Source organism: Vipera ursinii, assembly GCF_947247035.1.
Source record: "Vipera ursinii genome assembly, contig: SUPER_Z_unloc_1, whole genome shotgun sequence".
In the NCBI taxonomy this organism is placed as follows: Eukaryota; Metazoa; Chordata; class Lepidosauria; order Squamata; family Viperidae; genus Vipera; species Vipera ursinii.
This window is the reverse complement of record NW_028148449.1, coordinates 300,955-314,629: the sequence shown is the minus strand read 5'-3', so window position 1 is coordinate 314,629 and position 13,675 is coordinate 300,955. Positions and strand designations below refer to the sequence as shown.

At 56.4% G+C, this 13,675-nt stretch overlaps 1 protein-coding gene across 1 annotated transcript in view; it reads right to left on the bottom strand.

Moving 5' to 3' along the window:
* The window catches only part of NOS3 (nitric oxide synthase 3), a 38,184-nt gene extending 25,020 nt beyond the window's left edge, over positions 1 to 13,164 (bottom strand). The window contains exons 1-8 of the mRNA XM_083379981.1: positions 12,950 to 13,164; positions 7,770 to 7,872; positions 7,490 to 7,641; positions 4,955 to 5,117; positions 4,648 to 4,739; positions 4,416 to 4,557; positions 2,105 to 2,244; positions 1,315 to 1,489 (exon numbers count right to left, since the gene is read on the bottom strand). Coding sequence (XP_083236107.1) covers positions 1,315 to 1,489; positions 2,105 to 2,244; positions 4,416 to 4,557; positions 4,648 to 4,739; positions 4,955 to 5,117; positions 7,490 to 7,641; positions 7,770 to 7,872; positions 12,950 to 13,059 — 1,077 coding nt within the window. The 5' untranslated portion in view covers positions 13,060 to 13,164. The remainder of the gene's footprint in view (positions 1 to 1,314; positions 1,490 to 2,104; positions 2,245 to 4,415; positions 4,558 to 4,647; positions 4,740 to 4,954; positions 5,118 to 7,489; positions 7,642 to 7,769; positions 7,873 to 12,949) is intronic.
* Positions 13,165 to 13,675: the final 511 nt, after the last annotated feature.

The following is a 13,675-nucleotide window of genomic DNA, read 5'->3' as shown; positions in this document are numbered from 1 at the left end:
ATGTACTTTAGCTTAGTTTAATTTAATTATTTAATGTAAGGTAATGTACTTTAGTTTAGTTTAGTTTAATTTAATTTCATTATTTAATGTAAGGTAATTTAGTTTAGTTTAATTTAGTTTAGCTTAATTTAATTTAATTATTTCATATAATGTAATGTAATGAAATGTAATGTAATTTAGTTTTAGTTTATAGTTTATTTTATTTTATTTTATTTTAACTTAATTATTTTATTTAATTATCTAATGTAATGTAATAAAATTTAATTTAATTTAATTTAATGAAATGAAATGTAATTTAATTTAGTTTAATTAATTTAATTTAATTTAATTTAATTTAATTATTTAATTTAGTTTAGTTTAGTTTAGTTTAATTTAATTTAATTTAATTCAATTTAATTTAATTTAATTTAATTTAATTAATTTAATTTAATTTAATTTAATTTAATTTAATTTAGTTTAGTTTAGTTTAGTTTAGTTTAGTTTAGTTTAATTTAATTTAATTAAATTAATTTAATTTAATTTAATTTAATTTAATTTAATTTAATTTAGTTTAGTTTAGTTTAGTTTAGTTTAATTAATTTAATTTAATTTAATTTAATTTAATTTAATTTAATTTAATTTAATTTAAATTATTTAATGTAATGTAATGTAACGTAATGTAGTTTAGTTTAGTTTATATCCCGCCTTTATTCTTTTTATAAACAATGCGAGGTGGCCATCATCGCCCATAGACCTTCCTGCTCCTATGTTCCCCACAAACAACAACTTTGTGAGGTAGGCTGGGCTGAGAGAGGGAGGGAAAGAGAGAGAGACTATGCCAAAGTCACCCAGTGGGCTTTCGTGCCAAAGGCACGACTAGATCTCCCGGTCTCCCATTGATCGGCTGAATGTCACCCGCTGGTTTTCATTTCCTAATGCGGGACTAGAACTCACAGTCTCTTGGGGATTGGCCCAAAGTTACCCAACCAGCTTTCAGGCCTAAAGCAGGACTACAACTCACAGCGCCCTGGTGATTAGCCCAAAGCCACCTAGCGGCGTTTTGTGCTTAAGGTGGGACTAGAACTCACCGTAACCTAGTTATTGGCCCAAAGTTACCCAACCAGCTTTCAGGTCTAAGGTAGGACTAGAACTCACGGCACCCTGGTGATTAGCCCAAAGTCACGTCGAATAGGGGCAAAACTAAACGAGTGTCCCCCTTAACAGCTCCATTGTCATAAGACGGGGACTTCCTGTAGGGGTGGAGACTGTCTAGGGGGGGCGGTCTCCTTCCCCTCCCCCTCCCTCTTTTCCCAGGGTGCCGGAAAGAGCCCTTACCTGCAAGAGGTTGTAGCGGTGGGCGTCGCAAAAGTCCCGCATGCCGATCTCGCAGCCCACGTACCAGCCGCTGAAGGGGGCGGCTGGGAATTCTAGACCACCGATTTCCAGCAACATGTTGGCCACAGCCGGGAGGGCGTACCAGCGGAGTCCCAGCTCCTCGAACCACGGCAGTCTGGAGTAAACATGGGGGTGGGGTGGTGGGGTAGGGGCAGCAGGTGAGGAAGAGCAGGGGGCCGGATGGGGGTGTGTGTTCCTGCCTGATGGGTGGGGGAATCCCTAGAGCAACGTCCTTTGGGCGAGCCCCGCACGGGTGGCAGAAGAGTGTTTGTGCCCCGCCGAATTGGCCTGCCTCCAATCGGGCGCCCTCGGCCCTCGGCCCCAGGACGTCAGCCTGCGACCAACGGACCGGGAGAGCGTGCGCCACAGATATAGAGGGTGTTGGACCAGGGGGCCCGGAAGGGCCGCCAGTCTGCGGCGTGGCCCTCATCCAAGGACGCTGTCTGTGGTGCCTCGCCGTCCTCGGGGTCACTTGGATGTCCTTGTTTTTGCCCTGAAGAGGTTTCGCTCCTTCATCCGAGAGGCTTCCGCAGCTCTAGGGAAGGGACCTTCGAGCAGAAGCAGCGGAAACGTCTTCCGAGGAAAAACGAGTCCGGTTGTCTCGTGGGAAAAAAAAAATCACCTTTTGGGACGTCACAGGAAGCTGTGCTCTCAGGCTCCTCTGAGACCCCCCACCCAGAGACCACCGTGCTCCACCCGCCTTCCCCATCTGGGGCCCAGCTCAGCTCACGTGGGGTGGACGATGGGCACCTCCAGCACCAGCTCGGGAGGCAGAACGAACAGTTCGGGATCCTCGTCTGGAGCTTGCAGCAGCAGCGGGAGGACGTCGAAACGGCCGTAGGGGGGACGCCAGCCGTACTGCATGCAGAGCTGGGGGGGGAGGGGGGATGCAGCGAGAACAGCAAGTGGGGAGGGGGCCCCCAACAGTCTCACCCTCCCCTTGCCGGCTTTGCCAGCAGTCCTGAGGCCCCACCCGCACGCAGACCCCATGGAGAGACCCTCCGGCCCAATAGAATAGAATAGAATAGAATAGAATAGAATAGAATAGAATAGAATAGAATAGAATAGAATAGAATAGAATAGAATAGAATAGAATAGAATAGAATAGAATAGAATAGAATAGAATAGAACAGAATAGAATAGAATAGAATAGAATAGTTGGAAGGGACCTCAGAGGTCATCTAGTCCAACCCCATGTGCAGGCAGGAGACCCTTACAGAACAACAGAGAGAATAGAATAGAATAGAATAGAATAGAATAGAATAGAATAGAATAGAATAGTTGGAAGGGAACTCAGAGGTCATCTAGTCCAACCCCATGTACAAGCAGGCGACCCTTGCAGAAAAATAGCATAGAATAGAATAGAATAGAATAGAATAGAATAGAATAGAATAGAATAGAATAGAATAGAATAGTTGGAAGGGACCTCAGAGGTCATCTAGTCCAACCCCATGTCCAAGCAGGAGACCCTTGCAGAACAATAGAATAGAATAGAATAGAATAGAATAGAATAGAATAGAATAGAATAGAATAGAATAGAATAGAATAGAATAGAATAGAATAGAATAGAATAGTTGGAAGGGACCTCAGAGGTCATCTAGTCCAACCCCCTAGTCCAAGATGGAAGTCTTGGAACGGGCACTTAGAAGTGGGCTGAAGATGTCCCCATGTTCCACTACTACGAGATGGAGCTGGGCTGGGGGCGTCTGAGCCCCTTCTGGGGAAGGGCTGGGGAGGGTCCGGCAGAAGTTTTCCTGAGACCCCCACTCACTCAGGCGCACAAGACAAAGGGAGGATGGGATTTGGGGAATGCGAAGGGTTGTTTGAGCCTGCATCGCCCTCAATTTTCGGTATTCCTAAACTTACAATAATTCATTTAGCGACCGTTCAAACTTACAACGGCATGCAAAAAAAGGGACCGACGACTGTTTTTCACGCTTTACGACCATCGCCCCGTACCCAGGGTCACGTGATCAAAATCCGGATGCCGGTGTCCCACGGTCGCTCGATTGCACTTCAGGCTTTGGCCAAAAGGTGGCGCCAGCTTCCGTATTAGGGCCCACAATGTCCCCCTACCGGTCAACTGAAGCATTGATTGACGGGGCCCAAAACCAGATCATAAAACCGCAATTTACGACTTACGAGCGCAACCGGCATAAGTGGGGGACTGTCGATAATCCGACTTACGACTGTTCATTTCGTGACCGTCCCAACTTACAACAGCATCCCCCCAAAAAGGGACTTTGCGACCGTTTTTCACGCTTTACGACCGTTGCAGCATCTCCTTGTCATGGGATCCAAAATTGTACACTGGGCAAATGACTCGTATTTATGACGGTCACAGCGTCCCGGGTACGGTAGGGTCACGTGATTCCCCTTTTGTGGCCTTCTGACAGAGGGGAAGCCTGAGTGCCTTAACGACCACGTTGCTAACTTAACAATGGCAACGTTTCACTTAATAACCGGGGTAGGAAAAGACATTAAAATGGGGCAATATTCTCTGAACAACTGTTCTCGCTTAGCCAAAGAAATTTGGGGCTGAATTTGTGAGGGTAGATCAAGTAATACCTCTACTGCTCGAGGAGGGGGTTGGACTAGATGACCTCCGAGGTCCCTTCCAGGTCTGTTATCCTATGATTCTGTAAGGGTCTCCTGCTCGAGCTAGGGGATGGACTAGATGACCTCCAAGGTGCCGTCCAACTCTGTCCTTCTCTGATTCTGTAAGGGTCTCCTGTTCGAGCAGGCGATCGGACTAGATGACCTCCGAGGTCCCTTCCAGCTCTGATAGTCTATGATCCTGAATAGCATCTCCTGCTCGAGCAGATGGTTGGACTAGTTGACCTCTAGGGTCCCTTCCAACTCTGTCTTTCAATGATTCTGTAAAGGTCTCCTGTTCGAGCAGAGGGTTGGACTAGACGACCTCAGAGATCCCTTCCAGCTCTGTCATTCTCTGATTCTGCAACGGTCTCCCGCTGGAGCAGGGGGTCAGACTAGATGACCTCCGAGACCCCTCCCAAGTCTGCATTCCGTATTCTGCTCACCTCGGTGATCTCCACATTGGCCGGGTCTCCCAGGACGCTGCCGTCGGGCTGCGGGTAGCCGGCGTACCGGATCAGCTGCTGGTTCCAGATGCGGAAGTCGCCCCGTCCCGCCACCCGCGGCGGGAAGACGGTGATGGCCGACCTGGCGGGAGGAAGCGAGGGGGGGGGAAACCTCAGGCTCGGCCGGGGGAACCTCCTGCCGCCGCCCGCTGCCCGTGCCCGCAGGGCTCACCGGAGGTTGCCCCGGTTGGTGGCGTAGTTGATGTGGTTGCAGAGGAAGGTGAACATCTCCTGGGCGCTGGTGATGTCCCGGGCGTCGAAGACCTGCGGGAAGGAGGGTCTAAGTGGGAGCAGGGGTGCCCCGCTTTTGCCCACCCTTCCTCGCTTGAGGAAGAAGGCAAGGACCCTGAGCCTGGCACACACACACACACACACCAACAACAACAACAACAACTGGAATAGGAGAGCCTTTGTCGCTGGTGGTTTGGGTCCCGTCTGCCCTCTGCGGGAGGATTGGGATCCGGCCGCCCCCGACGCACCTGCAGCTTGTTCCACTGGATGCGTCCCAGGCAGCGGGCGGCGTTGCGCCAGGCGTGCTTGGCGCCGAAGACCAGCTCGGCCTCCAGCAGCTGGTACGTGCCCGTGCTGGCGATCTGCTGCTCCACCTCCTGGAGGCGCTGGTGGTGGGCTTGCGACTCGGCCCTGGGGAGGAAAGAGAGGACCGAGGGGGGTTTCCGTACGGCGCTTCCCTGTGTCCTCGGATCAAGACTGGCTAACAATTTGCGACCGCAAAGGCGCCCAAAGGATGCTCGTGATCACCGAGCAAACGTCGGGCAGCCAGTGGCCCGGGTTGGGTCTGAGGAATTCATGGGGTGGACTAGAAGACCTCCGAGGTCCCTTCTGACTTTTACAATTGGGGTTCAGTTTACTGTGCCACAGGAACCCTGGCAGTCCTTGACTTACGACTTACAATTTACGACCGCAATGGAGCCCAAAGGATGCTCGTGAGCATCGAGCAAACGTCGGGAAGCCAGTGGCCCGGGTTGGATCTGAGGAACTCCTGGGGTGGACTACAAGACCTCCGAGGTCCCTTCTGACTTTTACAATTGGGGTTGAGTTTACCAGGCCTCAGGAACCCTGGCAGTCCTCGACTTACGACTTACAATTTACAACCTCAATGGAGCCCAAAGGATGCTCGTGAGCATCGAGCAAACGTCGGGCAGCCAGTGGCCCGGGTTGGGTCTGAGGAATTCATGGGGTGGACTAGAAGACCTCCGAGGTCCCTTCTGACTTTTACAATTGGGGTTCAGTTTACTGTGCCACAGGAACCCTGGCAGTCCTTGACTTACGACTTACAATTTACGACCGCAATGGAGCCCAAAGGATGCTCGTGAGCATCGAGCAAACGTCGGGCAGCCAGTGGCCCGGGTTGGGTCTGAGGAATTCCTGGGGTGGACTAGAAGACCTCCGAGGTCCCTTTTGACTTTTACAATTGGCGGTGAGTTTACCGTGCCACAGGAACCCTGGCAGTCCTCGACTTACGACTTACAATTTACGACCGCAATGGAGCCCAAAGGATGCTCGTGATCACGGAGCAAACGTCCGGCAGCCAGTGGCCCGGGTTGAGTCTGAGGAATTCCTTGCCAGGTCCTTCCACGCCCCCCCACGCCCCCCCCAAGGAGAAATGGAGGGTTCGGTTGGGTTTATTGTAGCACAACGACCCGGCAGTGCAGGACGTCTCCGGATTCCTCCTTCGGGATCTTTCGGACAGGGGCTGGTGGTGGCGGTCCAAAGCTGAGATTTGCACATGGCACCCCCAACAGCCTCCCCGCTCTTGCTACACACACACACACACACACACACACACACACACAAGTCAGGGCGGGGACGATGGGTGCTGAGGAGTCCTGTCTGTTATTTATTTGTCTTTCCATGGAATAAGATTTCCCAGCCTTCCTGGGCCGGGTCAGTAAAGGGGGGGCCCACCCGGGCGGCCTCCGAGTGCCCCCCGTTAGTCCACGGGATTTGGGGAACGGGGGAACCCCTGCAGGGAGAGAGGAGGGGCGCCCCCTCTCTGTAAAGGGGGGTGCCAGCATCTGGGGTGCCCCCCCATGGGGAGAGAAGACGGGTCACCCCTTCTGTAAATGGGGTGCCAGGATCCGGGGTGCCCCCCATAGGGAGAGAGGACAGGGTGCCCCCTGTATAATTGGGGTGCCAGGATCCGGGGCACCCCCTCTGTAAATGGGGTACCAGGATCCGGGGTGCCCCCCCGTAGGGAGAGAAGATGGGGTACCCCCTCTGTAAATGGGGTGCCAGGATCCACGGCGCACCCCGTAGGGAAATAGGATGGGGTGTCCCCTCTATCATTGGGGTGCCAGGATCCGGGGCGCCCCCCATAGGGAGAGAAGATGGGGCACCCCCTCTGTAAATGGGGTGCCAGGATCTAGGGTGTCCCCCATAGTGAGAGAAGACGGGGTTCCCCCTCTGTAAGTAGGGTGCCAGCCTCCACGGCACCCCCCACAGGGAGAGAAGATGGGGTGCCCCCTCTCTATAAATGGGGTGCCAGGATCCGGGGTGCCCCCCATAGGGAGAGAGGATGGGGTGCTCCCTCTGTAAGTGGGGTGCCAGCATCCACAGCATCCTCCCATAGGGAGAGAAGATGGGGTGCCCCATCTGTAAGTGGGGTGCCAGCATCCACGGTGCCCCCCCATAGGGAGAGAAGATGGGGCACCCCCTCTGTAAATGGGGGTGCCAGCATCTGGGCTGCCCCCCCATAGGGAGAGAAACTGGGGTGCCCCATCTGTAAATGGGGTGCCAGCATCCAGGACACACACCCCCGTAGCTAGAGAGGATGGGGTGCCCCCTCTGTAAATGGGGTGCCAGGTTCTGGGGTGCCCCGGCTCCTGACATCCTCATTGACCGAGGGGCGCCCCCTTTGGTGCACTTGGGGCGCCAGAATCCGGGGACGCCCCCGTCGGCGCCGGCGTTCTCTCCCGCCCTCTTTTTGGGGTGCCGCGTCGAGGGGGTGCCCCTTTTCGGGGTGTGGGGCCGTTTTTGGGGTGCCCGGGACTTACCGCTTCATGGAGCCGTAGTAGAGGCTGACGAAGTCCCGGGCCAGGCCGAGCGACTCGTCCAACGACCGGGCGCCGCCGCCGTCGCCGCCGGCGAGCATCTGCTTGGGCAGCATGGCGGCGCCTAGGCAGCGTTTCCCGTTGCAGGGCACCTCCTGGAAAAAGCGGGGTGGGCATCTCGGGCACGGGCGAGGGGTTCCGGGGGGGGTCTGGGGGTGCACCCCCTTTGGCCCCTCCCCCAGAGCCCTAGGCTCCTCCCACCCGACCTCGCGGGCACCCTCACCTGCCGGGCCTGGGCGCTCAGGGTGTCGTAGAGGATGGTGCCCGTCTGCCAGTTCTTGATCCGGGAATAGCGAGGAGGCTCCGCCGGGCGCTCGGCTGGCAAGCTGGGGAGGGGGCGGGGGGGGTGGGTGAGGGGAGAGAGGGAGATCAGGGGGGGCGGGGGTAGGGGCGAGACCCCCACCCACCACCCCCGGTCCAGAAACCGGCCCCCCCTGGCACGCCGAGGGGTGCCCGTCCCGTGCCGGGAAGGCCTCGCCGAGTGGTAGGCTGAAAGAGCTGGAAGGGAGCCTGCGGGTCATCTAGTCTGACCCCCAAGACACACAGACACACACAGACCCCGCTCCAGCGGGGAAGACCCTTTAGGGAAGCCCAGAAGGCCTGGAGTCGGGAGGGACCTACGGAGGTCATCTAGTCCGACCCCCTGCTCGAGCGGGAGACCCTTCAAGAATCAGAGGAGGACAGAGCTGGAAGGGATCTCGGAGGTCATCTAGTCTGACCCCCAACACACACAGACAGACACACCCCGCTCCAGCGGGGAAGACCCTTTAGGGAAGCCCAGAAGGCCTGGAGTCGGGAGGGACCTACGGAGGTCATCTAGTCCGACCCCCTGCTCGAGCGGGAGACCCTTCAAGAATCAGAGGAGGACAGAGCTGGAAGGGATCTCGGAGGTCATCTAGTCTGACCCCCAAGACACACACACACACACCCCGCTCCAGCAGGGAAGACCCTTTAGGGAAGCCCAGAAGGCCTGGAGTCGGGAGGGACCTACGGAGGTCATCTAGTCGGACCCCCTGCTCGAGCGGGAGACCCTTAAAGAATCAGAGGATGACAGAGCTGGAAGGGGTTTCGGAGGTCATCTAGTCTGACCCCCCCGCTCGAGCGGGAGACCCTTCAAGAATCAGAGGATGAGAGAGCTGGAAGGGGTTTCGGAGGTCATCTAGTCTGACCCCCTGCTCGTGCGGGAGACCCTTAAAGAATCAGAGGATGAGAGAGCTGGAAGGGGCTTCGGAGGTCATCTAGTCTGACCCCCAACACACACAGACACACACACACCCCGCTCCAGCGGGGAAGACCCTTTAGGGAAGCCCAGAAGGCCTGGAGTCGGGAGGGACCTCCGGAGGTCATCTAGTCCGACCCCCTGCTTGAGCGGGAGACCCTTCAAGAATCAGAGGAGGACAGAGCTGGAAGGGGTTTCGGAGGTCATCTAGTCCGACCCCCTGCTCAAGCAGGAGACACAAAGAATCATAGACTAACGGAGCTAGAAGGGACCCTGGAGGTCATCTAGTCTGACCCCCAACACACACACACACACACACACACACACACACACACCGCTCCAGCGAGGAAGACCCTTAGGGAAGCCCAGAATGCCTGGAGTCGGGAGGGACCTACGGAGGTCATCTAGTCCGACCCCCTGCTCAAGCAGGAGACCCTTAAAGAATCATAGACTAATGGAGCTAGAAGGGACCTTAGAGGTCATCTAGTCCGACCCCCCGCTCGAGCAGGAGGCCCTTCCAGAATCACAGATTGACAGAGCGAGAAGGAGCCTCGGAGGTCATCTAGTCTGACCCCTGCTCGAGCGGGAGACCCTTAAAGAATCAGAGGATGACAGAGCTGGAAGGGTCCCTGGAGGTCTTCTAGACTGACCCCCTGCTTGACCCTTACAGAATGAGCTGGAAGGGGCCTTGGAGGTCATCTAGTCTGACCCCCTGCTCAAGCGGGAGACCCTTAAAGAATCAGAGGATGACAGAGCTGGAAGGGACCCTGGAGGTCATCTAGTCCAACCCCCTCCTCGAGCAGGAGACCCTTACAGAATCACAGAATGAGAGAGTTGGAAGGGACCTTGGAGGTCATCTAGTCTGACCCCCAACACACACAGACACACACACCCCGCTCCAGCGGGGAAGACCCTTTAGGGAAGCCCAGAATGCCTGGAGTCGGGAGGGACCTACGGAGGTCATCTAGTTGGACCCCCTGCTCGAGCGGGAGACCCTTAAAGAATCAGAGGAGGACAGAGCTGGAAGGGATCTCGGAGGTCATCTAGTCTGACCCCCAAGACACACACACACACCCCGCTCCAGCGGGGAAGACCCTTTAGGGAAGCCCAGAATGCCTGGAGTTGGGAGGGAGCTACGGAGGTAATCTAGTCCGACCCCCTGCTCGAGCGGGAGACCCTTAAAGAATCAGAGGATGACAGAGCTGGAAGGGACCCTGGAGGTCATCTAGTCTGACCCCTGCTCGAGCGGGAGACCCTTACGGAATCATAAGAGTGACAGAGCTGGAAGGGATCTCGGAGGTCTTCTAGACTGACCTGCTCAAGCGGGAGACACTTAAAGAATCCTAGACTAACGGAGCAAGAAGGGACCCTGGAGGTCATCTAGTCTGACCCCCAACACACACACACACACACACACACACCACTCCAGCGGGGAAGGCCCTTAGGGAAGCCCAGAATGCCTGGAGTTGGGAGGGACTTTGAGGGTCGTCTAGTCTGACCCCCCCCCCGCTCGAGCGGGAGACCCTTAAAGAATCAGAGGATGACAGAGCTAGAAGGGGCCTTGGAGGTCATCTAGTCGGACCCCCCCGCTAGAGCAGGAGACCCTTACTGAAATCGTAGATAGACTGAGGTGTAAGGGACCTACGGAGGTCATCTAGTCCGACCCCCTGCTCGAGTGGGAGACCCTTAAAGAATCAGAGGATGACAGAGCTGGAAGGGGCCTTGGAGGTCATCTAGTCCGACCCCCTGCTCCAGCAGGAGACCCTTAAAGAATCACGGAGTGACAGCTGGAAGGGACCCTGGAGGTCATCTAGTCAGACCCTCTGCTCAAGCGGGAGACCCTTAAAGAATCATAGACTAACGGAGCTAGAAGGGACCTTAGAGGTCATCTAGTCCAACCCCCTGCTTGAGCGGGAGACCCTTAAAGAATCATAAGAGTGACAGAGCTGGAAGGGACCCTTGGAGGTCTTCTAGACCGACCCCCTGCTTGACCCTTACAGAATGAGCTGGAAGGGACCTCGGAGGTCATCTAGTCCGACCCCCTGCTCGAGCGGGAGACCCTTAAAGAATCATAAGAGTGACAGAGCTGGAAGGGACCCTTGGAGGTCTTCTAGACCGACCCCCTGCTTGACCCTTACAGAATGAGCTGGAAGGGACCTCGGAGGTCATCTAGTCCGACCCCCTGCTCGAGCGGGAGACCCTTAAAGAATCATAAGAGTGACAGAGCTGGAAGGGACCCTTGGAGGTCTTCTAGACCGACCCCCTGCTTGACCCTTACAGAATGAGCTGGAAGGGACCTCGGAGGTCATCTAGTCCAACCCCCTGCTTGAGCGGGAGACCCTTAAAGAATCATAAGAGTGACAGAGCTGGAAGGGACCCTTGGAGGTCTTCTAGACCGACCCCCTGCTTGACCCTTACAGAATGAGCTGGAAGGGACCTCGGAGGTCATCTAGTCCGACCCCCTGCTCGAGCGGGAGACCCTTAAAGAATCATAAGAGTGACAGAGCTGGAAGGGACCCTTGGAGGTCTTCTAGACCGACCCCCTGCTTGACCCTTACAGAATGAGCTGGAAGGGACCTCGGAGGTCATCTAGTCCGACCCCCTGCTCGAGTGGGAGACCCTTAAAGAATCATAAGAGTGACAGAGCTGGAAGGGACCCTTGGAGGTCTTCTAGACCGACCCCCTGCTTGACCCTTACAGAATGAGCTGGAAGGGACCTCGGAGGTCATCTAATCCGACCCCCTGCTTGAGTGGGAGACCCTTAAAGAATCACGGAGTGACAGCTGGAAGGGACCCTGGAGGTCATCTAGTCCGACCCCCTGCTCAAGCGGGAGACCCTTCAAGAATCATAGGCTAACGGAGCCAGAAGGGACCTTAGTGGTCATCTAGTCTGACCTCCCCGCTCGAGCGGGAGGCCCTTCTGGAATCGAACAAGGAGAGAGCTGGACGGCACCTCGCAGGTCATCTAGTCCACCCCGAGCAGGAGACCCTTACGGGAGCAGAGAGGCCGCCTTGAGAGTGCCCCTCCAGCCGCCTCGGAGGATGGGCTGGCAGGCCTGGGGGGGGAGGTTGGCCAAGGAGCATGGGTATTTCCTGCCCGGACCCATCCTGCTGGGAAGAGAGTGTGCGGGGGTGGGAGACCGGGGACTCTTCCCCACTGCAGCTGGCACTCCTGGGCACCCCCTCACGCCTTGTGCGGGCACACACACACACAGACACACAAACACACAGACACACACACACCTGGGCTGTCAAAGGCCCCTTCGAAGTTGTGTGTGTGTGTGGGGGGGTGATTCCCGATCGGGTCTGAGCCCACCCACCCACCCACCCCACCGCCGACCAGGCGGGCTTCAACCGTGGCTGCTCTTCCGTGGCTTTGAACCCCCTTCTTCCCTGCGGCCCCCCCCAATCGGGTTTAAAGAAAGACACACACACACACACACACACACACGTGGGTTTAGAGACCCCCACCCCACCCGCTTCTCCCCCTGCGGTTTTCAAAGCCCCTTCCTTCGCCCCCTTTCCTCCCTCCCCGGGCCGTGGGTTTAAGGACCCCCCCTCTAGCCACCCCCACGTGGGTTTCAAACCCCTTTTCCTTCCCTGGGGGGTTTGAAGCCCCCTCCCTGTGGGGTTCATGAAAGACCCCCTGTCTGCCCCCCCACGTGGGTTTCAAACCCCTTTTCCTTCCCCAGGGGGGGTTTAAAGACCCCTCCCCATGGGGTTCATGAAAGACCCCCTGTCTGCCCCCCCAGGTGGGTTTCAAACCCCTTTTCCTTCCCCAGGGGGGGTTTAAAGACCCCTCCCCATGGGGTTCGTGAAAGACCCCCTGTCTGCCCCCCCAGGTGGGTTTCAAACCCCTTTTCCTTCCCCAGGGGGGGTTTAAAGACCCCTCCCCATGGGGTTCGTGAAAGACCCCCTGTCTGCCCCCCCAGGTGGGTTTCAAACCCCTTTTCCTTCCCCAGGGGGGGTTTAAAGACCCCTCCCCATGGGGTTCGTGAAAGACCCCCTGTCTGCCCCCCCCACGAAGCCCCTCTATGGGGTGGGGGTTCGGGAGGGGGGACCCCGCCGCAGAAATGGGAGAGGGGGTGGGAGAAGCCCCCCCCCGATTCTCTGGCCCCCACCCGGGTAGGGGTCCCGATTCCGGAGAACGAGCCCCCACCCGCCCACCCCCTCGGTTTCCTGACCTGCTCTTGCCCACGGGGTCCCCCTCCTCCGAGGTGGAGGGCCGGTGGCGGGAGCAGAGGCTGCGCCCGCGGGCCTGGGGCGGCGTGGGACCCCCGGGCCAGTTGCCCATGTCTCGGCTCTCCGGCAAAGTCTTCGGCAATGCCAGGAAATCCTGCTTCTTCTTTTTTTTTTTTTCTTCCTCCGGTGAGGAAAGACGGGCGGGGGGTGGGTGGGTGCCTGGGAATAGGGAGGAGGAAGAGGAGGAGGAGGAGGAGGAGGAGGAGGATCCAATCGGGCCCGCTGCCGGACGACGCCCACCTGCGCCCCGTATGGGTGCCCGGGCACCCCTGTGGGCATCTAGAAGGGTCCCGGCTTCTCGCCCCCTCTGGCAGGTCTGGGAATCGTGTCCCACCCCACCCACCCATGCGGCCACCGGCCTGGCAAGACTGGCTGGCTTGGCGAAGTGTGCGTGGGGGGGGTTGTGGTCTCCCCAATTGCTCCGTGGCGCCCCCCACCCCGCAGGCCTCAGGGTGGAAGGGATCTCGCTGGCGGGGGGGGTTGATGTGCCCCAACCTTTTCCCACCCACCCCTCTCAATCTGTCTTGAACAAGGCCGACGCTTCGAGGAGCCCTGGATTCGGGTTGTACCCCGTTCCTGAGAGAGCCCAGATGGAGGTCAGGTCTGCTGCTCGAGCAGACTAGATGACCTCCGAGGTCCCATTCGGCTCGGCGGTTCGGCCCTTCCCG